The 24,631-nt window shown below is 35.8% G+C and overlaps 2 protein-coding genes across 13 annotated transcripts; one reads left to right on the forward strand and one right to left on the reverse strand.

The window, feature by feature from the left end:
• On the forward strand, positions 1,429–10,278 carry LOC109711487 (AIG2-like protein D). 10 transcript variants are annotated; one of them, XR_002216608.1, is made up of 8 exons: positions 1,429–1,589; positions 4,091–4,163; positions 4,965–5,057; positions 5,633–5,716; positions 6,308–6,423; positions 6,941–7,017; positions 9,025–9,134; positions 9,297–10,278. XR_002216608.1 is itself a non-coding variant. In XM_020234550.1 (7 exons), the coding sequence occupies exons 1-7, from the start codon at positions 1,441–1,443 to the stop codon at positions 9,036–9,038; spliced, it is 606 nt and encodes a 201-aa protein (XP_020090139.1). In that variant the 5' UTR covers positions 1,429–1,440; the 3' UTR covers positions 9,039–10,270. The 10 variants fall into 10 exon arrangements, 4 of the variants coding, with proteins under 4 accessions (XP_020090139.1, XP_020090140.1, XP_020090141.1 ...); XR_002216609.1 differs by having other exon boundaries at positions 9,303–10,278; XR_002216610.1 differs by lacking the exon at positions 6,941–7,017.
• LOC109711486 (auxin response factor 19-like) lies at positions 10,431–16,759 on the reverse strand. 3 transcript variants are annotated; one of them, XM_020234547.1, is made up of 11 exons: positions 16,510–16,759; positions 16,202–16,314; positions 13,045–13,143; positions 12,865–12,921; positions 12,306–12,461; positions 12,126–12,210; positions 11,814–11,904; positions 11,383–11,547; positions 11,184–11,306; positions 10,936–11,011; positions 10,431–10,842 (listed from the first exon to the last, which is right to left on the reverse strand). In XM_020234547.1, exons 1-11 carry the CDS (start codon positions 16,568–16,570, stop codon positions 10,513–10,515), a joined length of 1,356 nt encoding a protein of 451 aa, XP_020090136.1. In that variant the 5' UTR covers positions 16,571–16,759; the 3' UTR covers positions 10,431–10,512. The 3 variants fall into 3 exon arrangements, with proteins under 3 accessions (XP_020090136.1, XP_020090137.1, XP_020090138.1); XM_020234548.1 differs by lacking the exon at positions 16,510–16,759 and having other exon boundaries at positions 13,045–13,136; positions 16,202–16,252; XM_020234549.1 differs by lacking the exon at positions 10,936–11,011 and having other exon boundaries at positions 10,706–10,842.

Below are 24,631 nucleotides of genomic sequence, written 5' to 3' on the forward strand. Positions count from 1 at the left end.
GCAAGCTGCGCCAAAACGCAGTTTTTTTGTGTTTAGAATGCTTTTGGATCCCCAATAATGGGCCGGTTGGGCCTCACTGTTAACCCGTTATACTCTCTGTTTAGTTTTTCAAAAAAGTATTAAAAAAAAAAAGAGAAACTTTAAATAATACCATTGTGGTTTCGCACTTTCTCACTTTAATACCATATAGTTTAAAGTTTAAAGTGTATTAATTTAGTATCATGTGGTTTTATTTTTATCTTTTTATTATCGATTTCTTTAATTTTTTTCGTTAAATCAGTGACAAAGTTAAAACTAAAGGGAACTAAAGTGAATATTCGATAAATCTATGTGGGGTATCTGAAGTTTTTTTGTATATAATTTAATAAAATATTAACGAAAAAACTGACGAAAATATAAAAATAAAACCACAGGGTACTAAATTGATACACTTTAAATCACATGGTACTAAAGTGAAAAAATGCGAAACCATATGGGTGATATTTGAAGTTTACCCAAAAAAAGGGATAAACTTTAAAAACTACCCCCGTGGTTTCGCACTTTCTCACTTTAATACCCTGTGGTTTAAAGTGTATCAAGTTCATGTCCTGTGGTTTCATTTTAATCTTTTCGTCAGCTTTTTCGTTAATATTTTGTTAAATTATATAAAAAAAAAATTTCAGATACCCCACCTAGATTTATCGAATATTCACTTTAGTGCCCTTTAGTTTTAACTTTGCCACTGATTTAACAAAAAAAAATTAGTAAAATCGATAATAAAAAGATAAAAATGGAACCACACGACAGTAAATTGATACACTTTAAACCACATAGCACTAAATGAGAAAGTGTGAAACCACAGGGGTGGTATTTGAAATTTTTCCTAAAATATATATAGTAATAAATTATTATAAAAATAAAAAAATATATATAAATAAATATATTTACTATTTTTTTTTAAATGATATCTCTACATTCCATATAACTAGACCATAAGATGTCCATACAAGGGTTTAGAAATCTCTTTTTAATTTTAGTATTAAAAAAAAAGCAATTAGTTGGTGTAGATCTTATACTCACATCCTGCACATGGGAAAAAAAAATGTCAATAAAAAATATTTTGTTCATTTTTATAAAAATATTATATTATTTAGATCAAAATTATTTCATTTCATTACAGCATAAATTACTCTCTATTTCCTTTTCGCTTAAAAACATTCGATAGAAATTTACCATTTAAAGCGAAAAATTTTTGCTTATATATTTCTCAGTACTATTTAAATTTTTTAAATTTACCTCTATTTTCAAAATATTCTTTTAAAATTCAAATTTCATAAGAATATTTTGGTACAAAAAAGTTCAAGGACGGAGTTGACAAATGCCCAAAAGTTGAGGGGCTGGTGGTGCAATTAAAGCCGTATAAATATCTCTCCACTGCGATGGTGAGGCGCTCTTCGTGCCATGGCATCGTCATCCTCAATCGCTTCGTCGTCGTCTCCGCCTCTCTCTCTCCACAACGTCTTCGTCTACGGGAGCCTCTTAGCCGACGAGGTCGTCCATGTCCTCCTCAATCGCCTCCCCCCTTCCTCTCACGCATCCCTCAACGGCTAGTACGCTCTCTCTCCCCTTATCTCTCTCTCTCTCTACTGAGATCGCTACGCGCGGGATCCGTTCTCTTCGATTTCTTTGGATTTTTGGTCGGAACTTGTTGTTGGTTGATCGATCTCGTTGTTGCGATGGTTGTGGAGGTGATTCTTGTGAATTGGGACCGAACTGGGAGGGGGTCAAATGAGCGACGATAAAAGAAGGGGATTTGGTGATGAATTGGAGGGAAACGCGAGGGATCTGTTCTCTTCGATTTATTACGATTCTTCTTCGGAACTTGTTCTTGATTGATTGATCTCGTCGTCGCGATGGTTGTAGAGGCGATTCTTGTGAATTGGGATCGAATTGGGAAGCAGGTCCAATGAGCGAGGAGAGAAGAGGGGGATTTGGCGATGAATTGGAGGGAAAAGGGCACTTTTTGTTTGCCTGATCTTTGGGATTTTGGAGTAGCATATAAGACTGCGTGATTCTTGGTTAAGGATGCATCCGTGAGATTGACGTTTGGATTGGGCTCCAATTGTGAATTATGATGCCATATATGTGAACTTGTGAATCTGTTGATAGTAGAAAGGATTTTGCTGAATTGGGATTGAGAACTTTAAACAGGGGAGAGGTTTTTTTTTTAATTTATTTTGTTGCTTAATCTTTAGGATTTGGGAGTAGTTTATAGGATGCACGGTTCTTGATTACAAATGCTCTAATGAAAATCAATCATTCGATTGAGCTCGAATTGTGAATTGTGATCTTATTTCAATGAACATGTGAATTGGTTGATAATAGAAAACTTTTTTTTTGCTTAGTCTTTGGAATTTTGGATAGTTTTTTTTTTTTTTGAAAGGAAATTTTGGATAGTTTATAGGCTGCAAGGTTCATGATCAGGCTCAAATTGTGGATTACAGTGTTATACAAATGAAATTTTAATGAAAAAAAGATGTTATATTAATGAACTTCTGAATTGGGATCGAACTACAAACAGCCAATTGAGTTAAGAGAAAGTAAGGGAATTTGGTAATCAGTTGGAGAAAAAGGGCACTCTTTTGGATTTTGGAGAGTTTACAGGCTGTGTCATTCTTGATTATAGATGCTCCCCGTGAAATTTAATGCTTTGATTGGGCTCAAATTGTGGGATTGTGATGTATATCAATGAACTTTTGAATTGGTTGATAGTAAGAATTTCTGTTAATTGGGCAGGAATTAGAAACAGGTCAAATGAGTGGCGAGAAAGGAGATTTGGTAACGACTAGTGGGAAAAGGAGCCCTTTTTGTTTGCCTGATCTTTGGGATTTTGGGGTTTTGTAGTGGTTTGTACTTTATAGGCCGTGCGATTTTTTATTACAGGTTTCCCCATGAAATTTACGCTTCTGTTGGGTTCAAAATCCTCAAAGTGTGACCCTGTGTTGAGACCCTGGCAGTAATTAAGTCCATTACTCTCTCTCTCTCTCTTTCTCTGTGTATAATTTATGTCTCTCTGTTAACATATATTTTGACCTCATCTGGATTTGTTTGAGATTAGTGCAAAACTTTCTTATTTATTTCTTTGCTTCTTGTTAGTTCGTATTCTATGGCTCCCACCTCGACTAATTTCGAATGGTTAGGCAAAGCTGGGATTTTTTTCCTTTTCATTATTTTTGAGATGAGGGCAATTTGTAGGGAGAAGTTCCTGAAATTCTCATTTCTATCCCTATAGTTCTTTATGATCAGAACATTTAAACATAGAAACACACTTTATAACTGAAATGATAATCAAATAAACTTAGATTGAAGGAAAAAAAAAACCCTTTTGGATAGTTCACTCGCTTTCTATTTATGAATAGTGGCCAACCATCATCCAGTTGATCTGGCAGTTCATATTGATTTATACATGATGTGGGAGTAGCGTTTTTTTTTTTCCCAGGATTGTAAAGCAACAAAAATTTTGCTTTTATGCGCTAGAAGCTTGTTCTCATTTATTTCTTGTCAGAAAATGCAAAGATATTTTATATGTAGAATCACTACCTCAGTTGGATTATCTGATGCAGAAGCTCTCTGTCTATCCATGCATAGAAAAACAGGAAAATGATCATCTTATGCCATTTGATCTATGTTATCAGTTCAGGTCTATGAATCAGAAGATTCTGGATAATATTGCTTGCTTCTATAAAAGCTGCTTTAACGAGAAAATGAAAGAGCTGTTCTACGTGATAAAGGTTCTCTTGGCACTAAATTTGAAGTTTTTGAAACATGCTGATAAATTTATAACTATTATCTAGTGTCTGAAAACTGATAGTATGTATTTCAAAGGAGACATTCGGGAGTCCTTAGATGTCCTGTTGGTAATATGTTTAAGCAATAATTATCAATACTGCTCCTCTAATTAGTCAGTTTTAGTCCTAGAAATAAGTTGGAACAAATCCCTTGATTGATTTGCATGTTTGAATATTTCAGAGCGTTGACTTGCATAGTGTTTTTGTTGATTCCTGCATTCTTTTGAGGGGTATAGCAATTAACCCAACCTTCTTACTTGCAGCCACAGATTTAGCATAAAGGGACGTGTTTATCCAGCAATTCTACCTGTAGAAAGTAAGAAAGTTACTGGAAAGGTTTGTTACATATGGCATATTTTCTTAACACTCTGACTTGGGCGACGAGACAATGAATTAAACAGACAGTTGCTTCTAAGCACTTAAACTAGTTTCTATGTTTTTTCCATCATAGAATAACATTTTATGAACTTTTTTGTCCTGCTTAGTTACCTGGATGATCATAACTGGTGCTTGTTAGGTCAAATGCTGTCTTTTCTCTTATTATTTTTGTGTTTTATTAGGCATAAAAAGTAACCTTTACCCTTCTGTTAATAATGCTTCAGAATCAGGTAAATTGAGCAACATATGTTTATGTTTTTTTGTAGGGATTATTCTCTTAAGACTAGGAACTCTATGATCTAGACTAGGAAGTTCCTTTTAGGAGGGATTGTTCTCTTTATTGGTCTAGACTAGGAAGTTTCTTTTAGTAAGGGACTTTTCTCTTAATGATACAGCTATACAACTTGTGTTCTTTTTTTAATAGATCAGGTTCCTCTCTACAAGTTATGTCTATTCAACTTTTTTCTTTGAAGGTCTCCAAAGTTGTTGGTTGTAAGTTCATCTGTAGCCATAAATCTTCTAATAAACAATATTGCTTGTTTAAGAGTTTTCTTTTATACATGGTCACTAATATCATCTGACTAAGAAATTTCTTTATCTTCTGTTACTTTGTAAAGTATTTTGTTAAGCCGCTGAAATTTAGTTATCGTGCACCTTATTGAATATGGCAGCATTCAGCGACAAGTTTCTTTACGCCATGTTATAAATAGCTTTTGCAATTGACGCCTTTCTGTTTTATGCATATTCTTGTGCTTGCAGGTTCTTATGGGAATCACTGATCCTGAACTAGTTGTTCTAGATACATTTGAAGATGTGGAGTATCTCCGAAGGACCGTGGAGATCTCTTTGATTGTAAGTTAATTTGCATGGAAATAGTGATCACACTACATTAACTATCATTTGTTAATGAATAAAATCATCGCTCTATCACGTCTTTCAGAAATCAAGAATATATTGACCCTACTGAGGTCCTGCGGTGGGAAAGGCCTTATGCCCTAGGCTATGTTTCCTGTAGTACTATTACATGCTGCCAAACTCCACTTCGGCCCTTGGTCAAGTTGGGGATCAAAAAGATTTTGTGAAAGTGTTAATTACTTAAACATACTGTCATCAAATTGTATGCAATTACAGCTTTTAATTACTCGTATTAAGCAATGTGGCTCCCTCCTTTTTATTGCTATCGTGAGTGTACAGAAACATTCGTTTCAACATTTTCATTGAGTATGTTCCTTCTGTTCATTTGGATTAATTTCCTTGTCTGGGGGCCTTTAAATCTTGTCACACTTGTTCTGATACATGTTACAGTCGTAAGAGCTTTTTCTTTTGCTTTTCTGAACATATGATTCACTTAACATATCTATTACTTTCCTATTCCTCAGTCATGCTTTCATTTCTTTATTAAAGAAAGATGTTTGGGTATCCGACAGGATTCTTCAGAGACATTACTTGCTGATACATATGTTTGGGGTAACCAGGATGACCCGGATTTATACGGTGATTGGGACTTCGAGGTGAGGATATCTCTCTGTAAATACTATAGCGTTGATGCTATAATTACAATACAATTTTCTGCTTTTTTTTTTCTCTCTTTTGAAATACCTTATTTAGAATTACCTTTTAAATCATATAATGGGATCACCTTAATTGGCTCCTAGAACACCATTTTCAATCCAAGAAGCAGCGGCTAGGTGTTTTTGCTTTAAAAAATGGAGCTTTTTCTAGGACAGGACGCTAAAATGGTTGTCAGAACACCACAAGACAAATTTGAAGCTTCTGCTTTTATGTAGTGGAAAATTGTTGTGGAGATTCTGATAAAGAAGCTTTTATTACTTCTTCATTCAAACAGCAGTCCTGCAAAACCTCAAGTTAGATCAGAGTCTTCTTAAAACTTACTTTTCGCTTGTATTTTTGTCATGTTTGGATTTCAATTTTTCCAGCTGAAATCTTTATAAGTTGGTTGATTTTTTTTTTTCATCATACAAGTTTAGTCTGATTTTTTTTTTCTTTTTTTAAATACATATGTCTTTGTTTTGGTTTCTTTAGTATCTTATCAAGTAATTTGTGCTTTATATTCTTGTTGTGCTCTCTCGGTGCTTGCGTAGGAATGGAAACGGTTGCATATGAAAGATTTTCTTGCAATGACAAAAGGTTTTATGGAGGAACTGGAGCAACCTGAATCGAAGACAAGAGTAGCCACGTACGAATCCTTTTTCCAAAAGTAATAATTTGCATATGATCAGTTATCTTATGTAAGGATTTTTTTTTTACCTTTATGATTTGCTAGCTGCCTTTTCATCTTCGCTATCAATATAGTTATAACTTTGGTCTGAAAGATTCAGAAACAATTTATGTACATACATTATTTTCCTTAATTCTTGCACTGAATCTTTTGTTTGTTTTTACCAACTTCTGTTGTAAGTATGAGCTTTTTATTATTATATCGGATCATATTTTCACGCAATACAACTTGTTCTTCGTTCACAACACTATATGCTGTTCTGCAAGAACAGTAGTCATTAATGGTCATTTCACTGCAGATCAAATCTTGAGAAATTTCGACAGGGCCTAAAGCACTGCTGTAGATACAACAATCTTAAAAGTTAAAACGTAGAAAGTAATGAAAAGTTTTTGAGAGACATTCGCAAACTTTTCCGGATAATTTCAACGTGTCTTGTTACATATACACAAATTAGTAGTAAAAAAGGAGAGAAACTTAACAACACTTTTGCTTCTAGGGAAAGTCGACAAAGCATAGCTTACACAGAAGATGTACAACATCAAAAGGCCGCAGACCTTTGTGCGGCATCCCATGGTAACATCTAACTTAAGATTACGCACTGCCAGGTTCTGTCTCATCTATTACAACTTCAAAACTTCTGACAGACAAGGAAAAAAAAAAAAAATTGAATACTTGTTTATCTGTATTGATCTTAGAATACATTTGTTGAAAGCTACCCAAATTTCGGAGATTGAGACCCATTACCTCGAGTCATTAAAGATCATTTAACTGTTAAGCCGCCTATCTTAGTTTTTCACAAATGGGCATGGAGTCGGAGGAGTACGAAGGGCTAAGCTTTTGAGAGCTGTGGTGATCAAAATGAGCCCTCCATACATTCCCACCATCCGAACTGCTGCATGCTTGATTGGGAAGAGTGTTGTTGCTGCTGCTGCCCTAATTGCCATCCGAACTGACCGTTCACACTCTCTTGAGGGGACAATATTCTGATGCGCCGAACACAGTTGATAAAGTTCCTGGATATTATTTCCAGAACATAATTGGTTAGAACCAGCAGAGAAAAATTAGAAAAAAAAAAAGGGGGGCTAAATTCTACATCTTTTCGCATAAACAAAAATCTTTCTTTTTTTTTTTCTCCCTCCTAATCTTCCTTCTCTCATTTATTGTTGTCTTTCTTCTCAATCTTCTGGAACATGATTGAACGACTTTCACAGATGACCTTCAGCAATCATCATGTAATACACATCAATTGACTCTTCTCTATCTGTACATGTACGTACGTACATATGTATGTATACATTTCTTTCTAGTTTCTTTCAGATTACTTGCATCACTTAAAAATATATGAACAAGCGATAGCAGAAATCGTGGGGTTTGATCAGCTACTTTTATATCCCTAAATCCATAAGATTTTGATAGAAGTGAGAAAGTAAAGTCTCTTTAACTTACTCCCACGGCTCGTCCCCCACAAGTAGAATGTCACCCTCGTGATCTATGAATACCAGTTTCCAGCCACTTCCCTGCTGATCTTCGAGTTGGCCTTCTATATTAAACATGCACGCAAGCTCATGCTTCAGCTCATCATATCCAGAATAGCGAGTTATATCGATAGATCTGCCTACTGCCCCGGTCTTAAACACCTGTGTAATAAATCTCCAAGATTAATGTCATGGGATGGAAAAATGGTAATAACTAAGAAGCTTGTTTTACCGAGCAGATGATAATACACAAATCGATGTGCTAATTGCAAGTTTAGTCACTGTAAGTTTGGACCTCACGGTTTCAATTGTAACGACATAGTCAATTTTTCCTGCATGACACTTTCATCTTCAAGTTGCACAGTTTTTAGACTTTGCATTGTTATCAAACGGGATATAAATTTTCAGACTAAAATTGGAACCCTAAACCCCTAATCAGGATGTAAATTTTCAGACTAAAACTTCTTAGTTAAAACTCTGCAGACGCCAGACAAAATTGAGATTAGAGTCAAACTTGCAGGGACTAAATTGATACAATTGAAACTTCGAGAGCACAAATGAAATCCTGCTCACCCCCAGGGACTACAAACATTGCAATTAGCTTCTAGAAAACAATCCTGATTGTGTATACCTTAACCATTAGATTGAATGATGCAAGTCTCAATTTCATAATTTCTCAAAACTAAAACAACTTGAATCTTAAGCGTCCATGCTCTTTATTAATCTCAGAGTTAAAACTACAAACCTTGGTGAAAGTCTTCTTTCGTTGCATTGAAGGGGCTTGTGCCCTAGTCTTCCTATTCAAGAAGGCGCTCTCACTGATCGCTGAATCAATGGAATTTAACGCCATATCCTGAACACCAAACGATTGTGAAATCATAGATGATGATAGCTCTTGTTGACCATCCTTTGACTTGTTGCTATAAGCGGCTACCACATTTTCAGGGAAATGATTTTCATACTTCTCACAGTCGATGCCGTTCTCGAGCAAAGCATCTGCAGTCAAAGGAATGCCAAATTGGCTTTCAAAATTGGCTCCGAATAGAGCATTATTTTTCATATCTGTATCCTGGAACTCAGTTTCTGGAAATGCTTCTTTGAACAGCTGTTGCTGGTTGAAAGATGGCATCGAAAAGCCGGGCTGCGAAGGCCCGTCGGTTTGAGAAAGGCACACTGAAGTAGCTGAAGAACTCGTGTCCAAGTAATCCATTTGAGGTGTGTTGTTTATATAATTCATAGCACAGATTACTCCCTCTTTTTGTATATTATGGTTCAACTTTGTCGGTTCATTTGATGTCTTCTCCATGTTATTTGTATTGCAATTTTGGGTCCTATTTATTATGGAATTTGTAAGAACACCACCATTATTCGTGGAAGGTGAAGTCGAACAAGAAGGAACGTCATCAGTTAGCACGGATCGTGGAGCACCTGCTGGAACCAAAGAACTACCAGCTGTTGATACAATCTTTGTCGGTGATAAAACTTGCTCTAAGGGCTGTTGCGGAGGAAATTTTTCGTATGGTTGAGTAATCATTTGTTGCTGAGGGAGTGAAAATGGCTGCTGGGTGTCAAGAAGTGCTTTTTGCTGTTCTTGGATATGAGGTAACTGAGGAAGAGGCGTTACCGGCTGCAACAACATGGACTGCTGCTGTAACTGCAGTTTCTGCAAAAGCTGGAGCTGAATTTGGCTGTCAGATTGCTGCGGCAGTTGCTGATTTGCTTGGTTGGGAGCTATATTTTGCTGCTGCTGAGGATGAGGATGAGGATGAGGCTGAGGCTGAGGCTGAAGCAATTGGTTCTGAACCAGTAATTGTGGTTGTGTAAGGTTGGACTGTGTCTGGTTCAAGGGTTGTGCTTGGCTAATTGATTGAAAACACTGATTAGTGCGAATAATATCGGCTGAACCCAGTTGGTTCAATGGGACGGTGGTTTTGGGCGGTTGACCGGTTTGTTGGGTATGCTGAGGGTGTTTGGGTGCATTGAACTGCATATTGTTCTGCAAACCAAATTGTTTAGAGATGTCAGCTGGGCTTAGATTTTGCATAATGGGTCCAGCTAGGGGCCGAAGATGGTCAGATTGGCTCTGTTGCATGTTCATCCACTGAATTAAACTAAGTCCAGGCATTATGGTGCTCCGAGTTTGAGGGTCCTTTATGCATATCTCCTCTCCCAACCACGGCATCGCCTTCTTGAAGAGATTTTCCATATCTGATGACTCATCATCTGTACAATTATGTCATCAATTTCAGCTAAATTGCTACCAAGTAGAGCATTAGCAATTTAAGAAACATATTCAAAACTAGGGGATGTTAGACCTGCTGGTGCAACGGTGCTTCTTTTTAGAAGGGCTATTTGAGTAGAGCTATCTAAATGACCTTTGAGAACTCCGTTAAATTTAATAGAACAACTTACATGCTACAGCCAGAAGCAGAAGCTTCAGTTGGAGCTTCTACATTTGAGACAGAGCAGAAAGCCAAAAGCTCTCTACTTTTAGTTTACCACATGCCTAAACTTTTCTTCTCCAATGGAGAAGCTGTTCTAGAAACTAGGCAGAACAAGTAACTTATATGCTATCAATTTCCTATGCACTATTTTAAATTAACCCACAGGCTTTTCCGCAATAATAACTGCTGCTACAAAGGTATGTGTGAAGCTTTATTAATAAATGAAATGAAACAAGTTTCATATCTACGCTATATATAACGGGCTTAGAATTTATGGTTACAATTATAACTTCATATGAAGCATATGTGTTGGGTCTTTGAAACCTTAAAACACAAGTACCTGGCATTCCTGGTAGTCTGGGACGCTTTGTTCTGAAGAACGGCGGGGGACAGATGAAGAACGGAGCTGCAACAGGTTCTATCTCCCATATCGAAACCCTGTTGCGCCTCTCACCTGCTGCAGATTCATCCCACCCGACCTGGCGACGAACATAGAAAGTTATATTAGAAAGGAAAAGAGAAAGAACAAATTGTAGTGATGAATGACTCTTCAAATTCATATCCAAGTCAACCTGCAAATTGCGCCACTGTGAGTTTTTCCACCTAACAGGGTCTAAATCGCTAACACCAGTTATCGTGCCCATGTACCTGCCGTAAGATATACTAATAGTTTAACTTTCATTATCCACAGAAAACTCTATTTTTGGATCTGTTAGCATTTGTGGAAAGCACCTAGTGCTCGAGAAACTTGAACTAGGCATAGTAGCCATTACTCCCGTAGAGATGATGTTAATTTGGTAGAGTAACTAGAGTTTACTACCTTCTTGTTCCTGATTCTTCGGTTTCGAACAGCATCCGAAAACGCATACCCAGAGATATTTGGTTACCATACACTGCCTTCTGGTACTTGGCAAAAGGAACAACAAATTCTGAAGGACTCGCCCTGAGGAAAAACAAAATAAAAATATCAGAAATTTGAATACTAAATTGAGCAAGCCAAATTTTATACTAACACAAACCTCGGGTTATAAAATACGGTAAAGGGGCTGTGGTTGGCCGCAGCATGTGCTGCCGCAGCAAGGACTCCGATGTGCATGCTATCGCTCGAAAGGACTGATGATGATATGTTAGTGGGTTGCCTGTTGGCTCGCCTAATTCCCAACAGAAGCTGTTGTTTTTCATCCCTGATCACAGTTTTAACGAGGAAAGTATTTCATTTAGCTTTTCATACATGCATGTATTATCTAAATTTACTAATAAATACTATAAGAAATATTGGAAATACAGAGAATGGATGGTCGAGAAAACGAAAATTAGATTTATAACATAGGTAGATGAAGATAATTACTCATTTCATAGTAAAAGATCTTGGAGACATTTCATCAGAATGCTTGCTCGTTTAGGAAAAGGGCAGGGGGATATCAAATTGTATGCAGGTGTTGGATACTACCTAATAAATAAGACAGAATCGCCTGCGATGAGTCTCTTTCCACTTACAAATAGACTCCAACCAGTTGTCAGTAAGTGCCTTTTTGGTTGACCTGATGTTACAAAGCAAGGAATACGATGAGCATCTAATCCAATATAAGAAGGATTAACGTGTGCTCTTATTCTGTACGAGCAGCAGTACGTTTCTTGATCTCTCTAAACAAAATTTAGAGTTCCTACCTAAAAAGAAAGTAAAACTAAACTCTTCAACATCACAAATCCATGTAGAATTTAAAATTGAAATTTGATTGAATGCATGTAAAATTTCACTGACCTCGATATATATGGCGGAAGGTCCATGTATTATCATGCAAGTCTCTGGCCTGAAGTTCTTGGGCAGGCGGTTGCATTGAATAATCCTACAAAGTACCAAAAGAAGTAATATATAAATAAAATGGCCAACAACGTGTGCATTGCCTATGAAAAGAGAAAATTCACGTCAAGGGTAACTCACGAGAGGTGGAAAGATTTTCTCAGCAGCACGACGAGGAACGGAGAAACCGCCGTGAGTGCTTGTATCACTCGCAGTTAGTGTTTTACAGAAGAATTCCATCGGTGGCCTTGTTTGTCGTAGTGCAAGTTCTGATAATTGTAATGCCTCCTTGTCATACTGTACCAAAAAAAAATTTATGGGGAAAAGAGAAACTAGAGATGAGAGACTCGAGGACACATGAAACAGCTAATATTAGGTTAAGGGGCTTCTACATGTATTGCGGCAAATAATCTCCTCAGGTATAAACCTGTAAAATCTTAATTTTGATATTTACCCATGGAAGGTGCAGTTTCTTACAAAATATCCTTATATGAAGCTGGCGAGTCATCCACTCATCCCAACTTGTGGGGAAAAGTTACTTGCATCTAAAAATTAATAACAAAATAATAATACCAAAATATAGATGAAGTATAGTGGAACCTGTCTAAGAAACTGAGAAGAAGTTCTCTTTTTTTATTTTCCTAGAAAAAGGGCCATTTTTGAGAAGCATATATGAAAGAAAGATAAAATTGATACTAACTGTGCTGACTGGCTGGAGAGTCATTTGAGCATATACTTCATCTGTCTCTGAATCCGCCTATGAAATTTTTAAAAAAGAAAACATTATATTATAAAGATTGTAATTATCTTGCTATTTTCCTTTTTCCTTCTTTTTTTGTAAAAAAAAAAAAAGTTAATACGAGAAGGAACCATGTCTTACATGAAGAGTAACATTGTGAAGAAGGCATATCAGCTTTGATGGAAGATTTGGATAGTTCGGCACGTGCACATCAATATCCTTTTGCATTGAAGCTGCAACCTGAAATTGCAAATATGGCATTAGCCAGTAGAATGTAATTATAAACACACAGTCCATTACCATGACGACAATAACATATACTGACACTGAACTCACAAGCTTTTATCACTTTCATTGACTTCATAAAACGTGTGATGATGAAATATGCATCATTACTGAATATAGATATGCAATAAGAAAACTTCAAAATGGTTAACCTTACTTTCATGCATAAATACCTGACAAACGGGCAGGTTGGATAACCCGCGAACGGGTTATTGTACTCGTGAGTTACTTGGGCATGGGTAAAATTTACCCGTAAATTTTTGGGTAGTCAATACCTTTACCCATACCCGCCCACGGGTGGGCGGGTGGGTATGCGGGTTACCCGCAAATTTTTTTTTTATTTTTGTTCTTATATTTTTTAAATGCAAAACACACACATATGTATATATATATATATATATATATATAGAGCTAGGCTACTATACTATCTATAGTACCGAGCTCCAGTACTATAGTGTTGGTTTTCGATCTTAGGACGTTCAAATCAACGATCAACACCGTTAAAACTGATCTAGGGTATTTAAAGTTTCTAGAAATAAAATTTTATATTTTTTCGACATAGTTTATTTTATGATCAAACTATTTCAAAATTGTCAATTTTCAATGGCTTTTATGACGAGTTTGGAATTTAACAGTGTAGAAGAATCTAAATTTCTTCAAATTTTGATAGAAAATACTTTAAACTATATAGATTAAGGTTAACATTCTTGATCTTGAATTTAAAAGTCCTATACTCAAATTTTAAAGATTATTCAATTTCCACCGTCCATTTTGATATAATTTATTTACTAAGTAAACGATATCGAAAAAAACTAAAATTTTATTCCTAAGAAATTCATATACCCTAGATCATATTTAATGGTGTGGATCGTTGATTTGAATGCCCTAAGTTCGAAAACAAACACTATAGTACCGGAGCTTGGTACTATAGATAGTATAGTAGCCTAATTCTATATATATATATATATAAGTTTTAAAAGCGTAATATAACTCATTGTTTAAAATACCATAATATATAATAAAAATATTTAAAGTCTTAAAGCAAAAATATTTCGTAATATAAAAGACACGCAATAAGAAATTAGGATTAGAATTTTTTGGATGAATAAATAAAAAAAATATATTAATTAAGAAAATATATTTTATAACTAAAAAATATATGTACGGGTACCCGTGGGTACCCGCGGGTTACCCAAAATGCCCACTGCTTAATGGGTACCCACCCGTTTTACCCGTAATTTTTTGGGTTGGAAAAGTTGGTACCCATACCCGCAAATTTATGGGTAACCCGTGGGTACCCGCGGGTTTGGGTCAAGATTGCCAGGTCTATGTATAATAAAAGTACAAGTAGGATAAAATTTAGAGTTTAGTAAAGATGGTGAAAATGGAGATGATTTCATCTCTCCTTTAGTATGTATTCATAAATTGGCGTTATGTAAAATGGTTGCCATATATGGAGTACACACAGTCCAATATGTGTAAACTTGACTTTTAAAGTTACAAAGATAAATAAGATAAATCTCGCAGGCCATTTTGTATATAGATTTCTTTTAGGGTCAAACCAGAATTGAATTTAATTAAACCACTCTCCAGTAATTAGTTACAAAAGTGCAAAAGTAAATCTTTAGATAATGAAAAGAGTGATAAAGAAATTCAAAACACACAATGGCCTACTATTCTTGTTTACATCTCAACCGAATTCCTGTCAATCATATGAAATGAAATGACAGTTAAAAAACAAGTTCTTTGGCAAAGTGGAAGAATTGTAGGAATTCTTAGAAGGATCATAAAAACATTGATGCAGGGGAAGTTACTATCTTAGCATCCACATCAAAACAGCAAATTTGAACATTCTACAGCAAACATTATTATAAAATATCACTAAACAGAAGGATAATACTTGAAAAGGCCTTGTAAGTACAGCAACTATGAAGCCTTTCTTATAGACAGAGCAATGCTACCCTTGGGAAGGATAGTTGAAAAAAACTAGCCCATGTACCCTGAAATTGCTTTAGATCAACTTTGTAGCAAAGTATTACTCCAAATGAAGCAGCTTTCCAACATTAAATGCAAAGTGCTCCAACGAGAGATTCCGAAAATGCATCACTAAGAAAGCCCACTTCACTTTTTCTAAGATTCCACTAACAAAACCTATCAAATCTAGGCCCTGGAAAAAGCATAAGCTGCAAAGTTGCTATTTTTGCAGCCAAAGGAAAAAAAAAACAGTAAACTAATAGAAAAAAAAGGATAAATTTTCCTTTGATCATTTGGAACTGACTATTTAAACTTGAAAATTTTTTATTTCAGTACCTAATTTTCAAGTTATCTAATTTGCGCCGTCCATAAAACATCTCTATTTGTCCATGAAACATGTTATGCTTTTAATCAAACCATCCAATTCATAGGTAGGAAAAACTATTGCCTCATTAGGTGGCTAAGAGATGGAATAATTTAAACGGAATGAAAGGATAGATGAAGGTGCAGTGCACAGACGTACGGATACACCCAGTGTAGTCAATAATTTGTTAGAGCCACCAAATTACTAAAACAACAAATAAATTGAACAAAATGTTGGATAATAAAGTTAAAATTTTCAAAAATTATTTAGAAGTACACTAGCCCCTAGAGAATAACATTAAAATAAAGATCTATTTTTCCAGAGTACGAAAATTGAAGAGAACCCACTAAGGAAAAGGCTAAAAGAAACAAGTAAAAAAGAGTCTTTTTTGAAAAAGAAAAGAATAAACACCAGGTGTACTCTACCCACAACACCTTTACGCCATTAAAGCGCATGAAAAAGGCCCCCAAATTTTTTTTAAAAAAAAAACACAATCCCTAAAACCCGGGGATGGTACGATCATATCATAAACCCAACACAACACACAACACACAACACACCAACCACTAATGACTAAAAAAGGGTTTCTTCCGATTATCTTAATCCCACCACTAATCACTAAATTAATCACCAAAATTATGAAAATTAAAAAGAAAATCGCGATTAGGGCATCACCTGCTCACTGTGACCCTGGGGGAAGTAGACGACGAGGCTCCCCACGGGCGGTAAGCTCACCAGCGGCCCTGCGCACGCGTGCCACAGCTCCGCGTTTATCGTCCTCTTCTCCCCTGCCAACGAAACCACACCCCCCAAATCCCACAAGCGTCACATCCCTACTGATCACCTCACCTCTCCCCTCAAACTCACCATCGGTGTCGATCTCCAAAACCCTACCGATAGAGAGAGCGAGAGAAAGAGAGGGAGTCGTAGAGAGAGAGAGAGAGAGAGAGAGAGAGAGAGAGAGAGAGAGAGGAAGGGTTTACCGGTACCGTCGGAGCCATTGGGTGCCGCCGATGGAGCGGCGGAGCTGGCCGTCGCCTTCATCGCCGGAGCTCCGGCGACACCGCCGCCGACGACGCTCGGGCGATCGGAGCTCCGGCGAAGGGAGGAGGAGAGGAGCCTGGGGTTTGGGTGGGGAGAAGGGAGAGTGTCGAGTATGTTCGCGACAAGAGAGCGCACGAAGAGGGGAATTACGAGGAGAAGGAGACGAAGAAGAAGAAGAAGAGAAGAGAGAGAGAGAGAGAGAGAGAGGGGGAATAAATAAAGAAATAGATGTTAGAGAAAGAGCGAGGAAAATAAAATAATAAAACAAACAAGTAGGAAACTTACACGGAGACCCTCAATTGTATTCTATTTTGAAATAAACCCCTCACGAACAAGGAAAATAAAATAAACGAGTGGTAAAAGTGTGCGGAAAGACCCCTCAACTATGGCCTTCGTTGAATTAACCCCTCAACTTGTCTTTTCTTCCTTTTTTTTCCTTTTTTTTTAACTGATGCTCACCTTATCTTCTATTTTTTTAATTTGAAAGAATTAGTTGGGTAAACTAAAAAATTATTAAATTCCATAGCTTTGTGAGCTATAAACTATTAGTTATACTAGTATTTTTTTTTATTATAGAGTGATTAATTTATTTAAGTGTGATAATTTCATTGATGAATTTAATAAAGTTTTAACTGAGTCATCTATAATTATTCAATTTTAAAAAAAAGAGAAGTTAACATGATGATAAAAAAAAAAGATAAAATTAAAGGAGCCATTTCAAAAACATAATTTTTTGTGTTAAAAAATTATAGAAACACTAAAAATATATGCTATTCTTCTAAGCTTTTAAATTTATATATATTTCTGTAAAATTAAAAAAATTATATATATGTCACTTGATTAGTGGAAATGTATCATTATTATTAACAAAAAATATTATCGAAAGAATAAAAAAAAATAAAATAATCTTAAGTTATTAATTAAAAACGACATAATTTGATCTTGTCACTCCAGTTACCTACTCTACTTATTATAATAAGGGTAAAATAGTCATTATACTAATATATATGATGAGGTTTGACTAATACAGGATATATTTTAAGTTTTTTAAATTTTAATAAATATAATAAGATAATTTTAAGTTTAGAGGGGTCAATATGCCATATCTCTACTTTCCATGGACTTATATGTAATTATTTCAAAAAAAAAGTTGCCTAGTTGTGTTGGAGCGTGTGCGCGGCGCAAAGAGAGAGAGAATTGATGCTCGGTTTTTTATTTGCATGGAGCCCCCCTACCTATAAAACACTTTGAAAACCCCCCTCAGCGTTAATATTTATTAAAAAAAACTTTAAACACCACCCTTGTAGTTTCACACTTTCTCACTTAGTACCCTTTAGTTTAAAGTGTATCAATTTAGTGTCGTGTTGTTCTATTTTTATTTTTAATTATCGATTTCACTCATTTTTTTTCGTTAAATCTGTGACAGAGTTAAAACTAAAGAGTACTAAAGTAAATATTCGATAAACCTAAGTGGGGTATCTGAAGCTTTTTGTATATAATTTAACGAAATATTAACGGAGAAGCTGACAAAAAGATAAAAGTAAAACCACAGACACTAACTTGATACACTTTAAACTATAGGATACTAAATTGCAAAAGTGCGAAACCATAGGGATGGTTTTTGAAGTTTACACTATTTTTTATTAAAATTTGATTAATTTTTTTTTATTTTTTGACATTAAATTAATGATTAAATTTTTTTTAGGACTCTATTAGCCATCAATCACTAATTATTCCAGTTTTGTATACTAAAAAGTAATTAAAATCATTAAATTTGATTAAATTATCCGTGAATTTGATGAAAATTTTAATTTGTTTGACTAAAATCATTAAGAAATTAAAAAAAAAAGTAAAAAGAAGAGGAGGTCCTTTCAAAATTCCAATACTTGAGGGGTTTCCATAAAATTTTTTCTTTTATTATTTATTTAATTGGTGTGGGTTTTTCCAACGAAGGGAGGTGAGGTGAGTCCCGGGAATCGCTCTTCTCTTTTGTCGTTTCTTGGGCAAAATGTACAGGATGTCCCTGTAGTATTACAATATTATAATTTAGTTCCTTAAAATTTCTAACTTCACAGCTTCGTCCTAAAACTATCTCAATGGTCAAAAAAATTTAAAAATTTATTTCATATAAAATCATTGTTTTTGCCTCTGCTATTTTTTTAAAAATTACGAAATAATAAAGTGCAAATTATAAAGTTTGGATGTGCCCAGTTCACCATAAACCGACTATAAATTGTACATTAAAAATAAAATGTTGATGAGATAATAAATTATTTAAATATTTTTTATTATATCATATTTTATCTTACGTCAAATACTTTATTAATTATATAATATTCTGTAGAGTATACGAAAAATTAGTATGCATTAAATGCAAACAAAAAGTTTTTCTCTTTTGAAATTATATGTGCACTGTACTAAACATTCTTTACATCCAGATATATTTATGCATATATGCCACGTGCTCAACATTTTTAATAGAGATTTTAAAATTAATATATTAAATATAATTTAAATTTTTAGACTTTACAAATAAGGTATTTTTAATTTGTAGTGTGCGGAGTAATAATATGCACCAGATATATGCAATAGTTTCTTCTTTTCTAATTAATTTTAATAAGGTAAAGACTCTCACCTATTCATTAATTTGAAATAAGTCCTCTAATTTTAATTTTTTAATTAAAAAAATTCACTTATAGAATGACCGTAAAACTACACATTTTAGTAAAGTTTTTAAATAAAATTAATAAAATAATTCAACTCTATAAATATTAAAAGTTAAAAAAATATTAATTAAAAAATTATTTTTTAATATATATAGAATTATTTTATAAATTTTTTATATTTTTAATATATTTATTATTTTAAAAATTTTAATAATTATTATATGTTTTAATTGGCAAAGTGCGGGTTCTCTACTAGTGGGAATAAATTGGGGGATTGTACTATGCGGTTCACTGATTACGTGGTGCACCGGGTCTAGCCGAACCATGCGACAAATACCGGTGGATAACAACCCACTCCCCGAAACATGGCGAGTTATGTTTTTGGACGAAAATACCCTGGACTTATTTGGTCGGAGGTAACCACGTGGCGAAACTTTACTGGTTGACGAAATGGAGTATACCTGTTGGTCCACGTCAGCGAATGAGACAAATGAATTCGTTGCGTTGTTTTGACCCCTTGTGTGAAAACCTGCATCGTTACTGAACTCGGCGCCGCATTTGCATGTGGAGTATGCGATAGGTGTATCCATTGCCGACTATGAGGGAGTAATACGCATACAACCATATTTTTTTGGGAAAACTTCAAAAAAAAAAATCCCCCCCCCCCTCTGGTTTCGCACTTTCGCACTTTAATATCCTATAATTTAAAGTGTATCAATTTGGTGCCCTGTGTTTTCGTTTTTATCTTTTCGGTAGCTTTTTCGTTAATATTTCGTTAAATTATATACAAAAAACTTCAGATACCCACCTAGGTTTATCGAATATTCACTTTAGTATCCTTTAAATTTTAATTTTGTCACTGATTTAAGAAAATATAATAGTAAAATTCATAATAAAAAGAGAAAAATAAAACCATAGGGCACTAAATCGATACACTTTAAATCATAGGATACTAAAGTGAGAAAGTACGAAACCCCGAGGGGGTTTTTGAAGTTTTTTCTTTTTTTTTTTCTATAGACCAAATTATGTGTCTTTTTGGATGCATAAACATCTTATAATTTAGAGGGTTTATTTTTTATTTTATTTTATTTTTTTTACTGAGGTAGTTTGTAGTATTTCTTTGGATTATTCAGCATATATCTTTTATTTATCTAAAAAATATATTGGTATTTGATAGATGAAGAGTATGATTTAAATACATAAAAATGCATTACATTTTTAATCATTAAATTATATTTTAGAATAAAATAAAAGTTGCTCATATGTAAAATGCACCATCCTAGTGAATAATGGCCATGGAGACTTTTTAAGGAGTTTAAAATAAACTTATAACTTGCAATTGCGCGCGCGCACACAAATCTAGAAGTGCATACATTATTCTTGAGTAATTTCTTCTGGTATCCATACCATAGTTAGTTAATTCGGATTCGACAAAAATTCGGTACGGACATAATACGTATAAAATTTGTTTTCTAATTTTTAAATTCGTTGAAAAATTCGGCTTAAAAAACGGATTCGGTATAAAATATAAAATATAAGATATAAAATATAAAATAATTTATATTTAAAAATAAAATTATAAGTTTTTTATTCATATTTTCAATAATTCGGCAATAATTCGCGAATTATTAGCGAATAATTCGGCTGGCCCAAAAATTCACGGATAATTCTCTTTCTTTCGGAAAAATTTGTAAACAGACCGTTTAATTCAGAGTTTCAATAATTCGCGAATAATTTGCGAATTTACTAACTAGGATCCATACAAGCCCTATCCTTTTTTTTTATTTGTGGAAGATTATAAATATTATACTAGTTAGGAGATTTCTTTTTAATTTTTAATTGGATAAATTGCACATTTGGCCTAATGGATAATGGATAAAAGATTGCTCAGGACAAATTGTGAAAAAGCATGGGTCACATCTTCACTTTGGAATGTTTAACTCTTTCTTTCAAATTTTTGTCACATACTAGAAAAGAAATATTGACTCACATCACCTCATGAAATTATATATATATTCACCTCCTATATTAATTTATATACCTGCTTATGAGCTACACATTTTCTAACCATAATTTTTGTATGAGTTCCTAACTTTTTAGAAAATCTTCAAACACTATTAACTTTTCATCTTTTCTATTAAATTTTCTAAGTTTTTTTTTTAAAAAAAAAACACTTGTTGAAGTTCTTGCTTAACGTATTTTAGAGAAATCTTAGAATATTGTATTTCGATGAAAAATAAAAGTGCAGCTCGACACGTGGCGTAATGTGATCCGTCCATAGTTTGATATCTCTTGATGCGCAGACTGAATCTGAATATATTTCAGGAGTGTATCAGAGAGAGAATGATCTAGTTAGGTTCAATTCTCGAGAGATGGTCTCGTGGTCCTCAACCAATACCCGAAGTTCACGAACTTCGGTCTTTTAGGATTTGACCGCTAGTCTGAGCCGAAATTGATTTCAATGAAACGGCTGCACAGTAGCAGCTCTCGAGAAGAGGTTCTGTGTGGGGCAGAGCCGAAACACTAAGCTTTCGACCGCTTAAATTTTAGCCATTGGATCCAGGCCGAAATCAAGCAATAAAAACCACTAAGGTGAGAAAGTTTTGAGATAGAGCACATGACGAAAGTGTGACGAGCGTTTGCCCTTTCCTTTTTGAAATTTAAATTTGAAAATCAAATTTTAAATAGAGACTTCCCTTCTTGGACCTTGAATGCATATAAATTTGAAGAGTGAAACTATATTGGGAAATTTGTGACAGAACATAGTTAGATTAACCTAAGGGCCCGTTTGGTTCGAGTTATATAATATTACAAAGTATCTTGACATATCCAGGTATTTTGGATTTCGGCGTGAGATTACTACTGATGCTGCATTAGCGCGTTTGGTTTAATTCAGTAATGTAATACTAGATTACAGTGTTTATAGCATTAATACGTTTGGTTCAGTTTATAAAATTTAGTAATCCTAACATAAAAGTATAGTTTTTTTTCAAATTACCCTTGATGTGGTCATTTGAATATTATGTTTTACGGAAATGACGAATGGAGGGAAGGAGATTATGATGATTACCTGGGAGGACGACACAATAGAAGATGATAGGTGTTCATGCGCGCAAGAGAGAGAGAGAGAGAGAGGCGTGCGAGAGAGAGGAGAGAAGGCGAGAGAGAGATGAAAATAAAGCTGTTAATTAGATTTGGGGTTGTTGGAGTGTCACGCCCCGGATTACACTTTCCCCGGGCACGCCGACAAATCCGCCGTATACAAAGGAATTTCCCCTGTATACGAAGCGATAGCTGTACCTGTAAATCAAACACTACTACAAACAGTAGTAGAGAGCTGCTAGAGAAAACTGAAGCTAAATAAAACAGAGTTTCATATACATAGATCAGATCCAAAATACAGAGCTACTCGCACTGGCGAGTTAAGTCAACTATGTACAAAAGCTCCAAAAGAAAAATATCTACCTGCAGTAGGGCACCTCTAGCTCAGCACGTCGGGTAGGGCTCTAGCTCGCGACGCCCTTGCCACGATCCTGCTCAGCAGAGGAAGCAGCAGCCTGTACCTGCGGCTCTGCAAAATAGCGGTAAAAGAACAGGGCGTGAGAACTACTGTAAACACAAGTAGTCCTCAGTGGGCACCGCCAAAAACAAACATCGGTCACCCACTAAGTCTACAGAAGGGAGCAAGGATAGAAGGAAAGCAGGAAGCATACTCTACCGCTATCATCCACTACACTATCATGCTCTACACTAACCAACTGTAGGAAATGTCAAATCTGACCAATCCAATCGGGACTGTAAGCATACCCGTCCCGGACTGTGAATACACCCGTCCCTGCCCTGTTGCGACTATCGCTCTATCCACTCTACTGTCCGTGAGAGCAAGTCCAACTGGCATGAGCGACACCAACGCAAAAGCACAAGCCTGACTCCGGAGTGGCAGTCCGTGGGTGCTACCAACCGAGTATGCAGCGTATCTCTGTCGAGCTCAATCAGCTCCAACTAGCCAAGTCAAGTAATCGACTCTAAATGGTCTAACACCAAACAGGTAACGTGCCCTCGCACAATCTGACGCCAAAAAGGCGATACGGTCCACCGTCAACTCTGAGGCACCAACAGTCCGAAACGACCTGAACGACCCTGTAAAAATCCACTCGGCGAACCAGCACGAGTGTAAATACATTCTAAACTACCTGGAGTACTCGTCTCGAAGAAACGGCGACAGTACAATTTTCTAACGGCTCCTGGAGCTAAATCAGGTAGTAACAGTGACAGGTCCAAATCGCAGTTTTCTCTAATTCAATTTCCAAGTCCAACATGTATAATCTATTTAAATTATAAAACATGCTCGAGAATTCAGATTTTACCAATCTAGAATCATTCAAGAATTTGAGCCAAACTAGATTACCAAAATAGAGATCTATAACATGTCGACGATTATGAACTTAGGAGTCGAACCGATGTAACCCACCTAAAATGCTAATCCCCTGGCAGCGGTACACTCTCACAGCTGTGCGCCTCCTGCTGGGTCGACCAAAAACGCCCGAGTCTCGAATCGAGCTAATCCAAACTAAAACACCAAAATTTCTCAATTCAGTCCAAAATTCACAGCAGAAGAGAGAAGGATTTCGACCAAGCTAACCTTCACCAAAATTCGCAGTAAGGCTTCGTGATTCCTCTCGCAGTCCTGAATCCAACGAGCCAAGTCTCGTCGCAATCCGATGCCTCTACGTCGAGAACGAGCCAAAATACAAAACAGTCGACGGTGAAATTCTGCGAAAACAGCACTTAAGCTCTAATTTGATGATACTCGAAGTACTCGAAGCAATTGCGACCAAATGCTCACCTCAACAGCAACAATCCTCGCGCGATGTCCAGGACGACGAAGATACACCCTCGCCCGGCACATCGCAATGCCCCGACAACAAACGCTCGCTCGAACGGCTCGCGGCGCGACGTCGGCGACGAAATCCCCAACCGGACTCCTCCACGGTCGAACCAAGCTAGAGAGGTGAAGAGGGGAAAAGGAGCAGCAAAAGAACTTCCTCTCATGCTCTCTACATCAGTATAAAAAGGTAGGTGGAGTGGTGATACAAACGAGGGTGAAAAATTACGAATTTAGCCCTTACCAACTCCCTTGTACCGGTACACGGCAGAGTAAAAATTCTGCAATTTCGCAGATTTTCACACAGAAAGATGACCTCGCGTCAAACGGAGTCCGTTTCGCGTCTATTTGACGCCAACGCAACTCGGGCTTGTCTTGACACTCTCCAGAACTGTCGACAAGTCCCCACTGACAGAAACGGGGTCTCACATGGAGGGTAAAATTGTCATTTTACATAATATGCAGTATTAACTGGTTTTAGTAATGCAAGATACACGACCCCCCTCCCGT

This window comes from Ananas comosus, linkage group 6 (genome assembly GCF_001540865.1).
Source record: "Ananas comosus cultivar F153 linkage group 6, ASM154086v1, whole genome shotgun sequence".
Classification (NCBI taxonomy): Eukaryota; Viridiplantae; Streptophyta; class Magnoliopsida; order Poales; family Bromeliaceae; genus Ananas; species Ananas comosus.

What these genes read in the sequence shown, in the direction of transcription:
- LOC109711487 (XM_020234550.1), top strand. Translation starts at nt 1,441, where the DNA reads ATGGCATCGTCATCCTCAATCGCTTCGTCGTCGTCTCCGCCTCTCTCT. An exon ending in CACGCATCCCTCAACGGCTA is followed by an intron (nt 1,590 to 4,090) that starts GTACGCTCTCTC and finishes TCTTACTTGCAG; the next exon opens with CCACAGATTTAGCATAAAGG. An exon ending in TACGAATCCTTTTTCCAAAA is followed by an intron (nt 6,424 to 6,940) that starts GTAATAATTTGC and finishes TTTTGCTTCTAG; the next exon opens with GGAAAGTCGACAAAGCATAG.
- LOC109711486 (XM_020234547.1), bottom strand. Translation starts at nt 16,570, where the DNA reads ATGAAGGCGACGGCCAGCTCCGCCGCTCCATCGGCGGCACCCAATGGC. An exon ending in TTCACAATGTTACTCTTCAT is followed by an intron (nt 12,922 to 13,044) that starts GTAAGACATGGT and finishes AAAATTTCATAG; the next exon opens with GCGGATTCAGAGACAGATGA. An exon ending in GATTCTGTCTTATTTATTAG is followed by an intron (nt 11,548 to 11,813) that starts GTAGTATCCAAC and finishes AACTGTGATCAG; the next exon opens with GGATGAAAAACAACAGCTTC.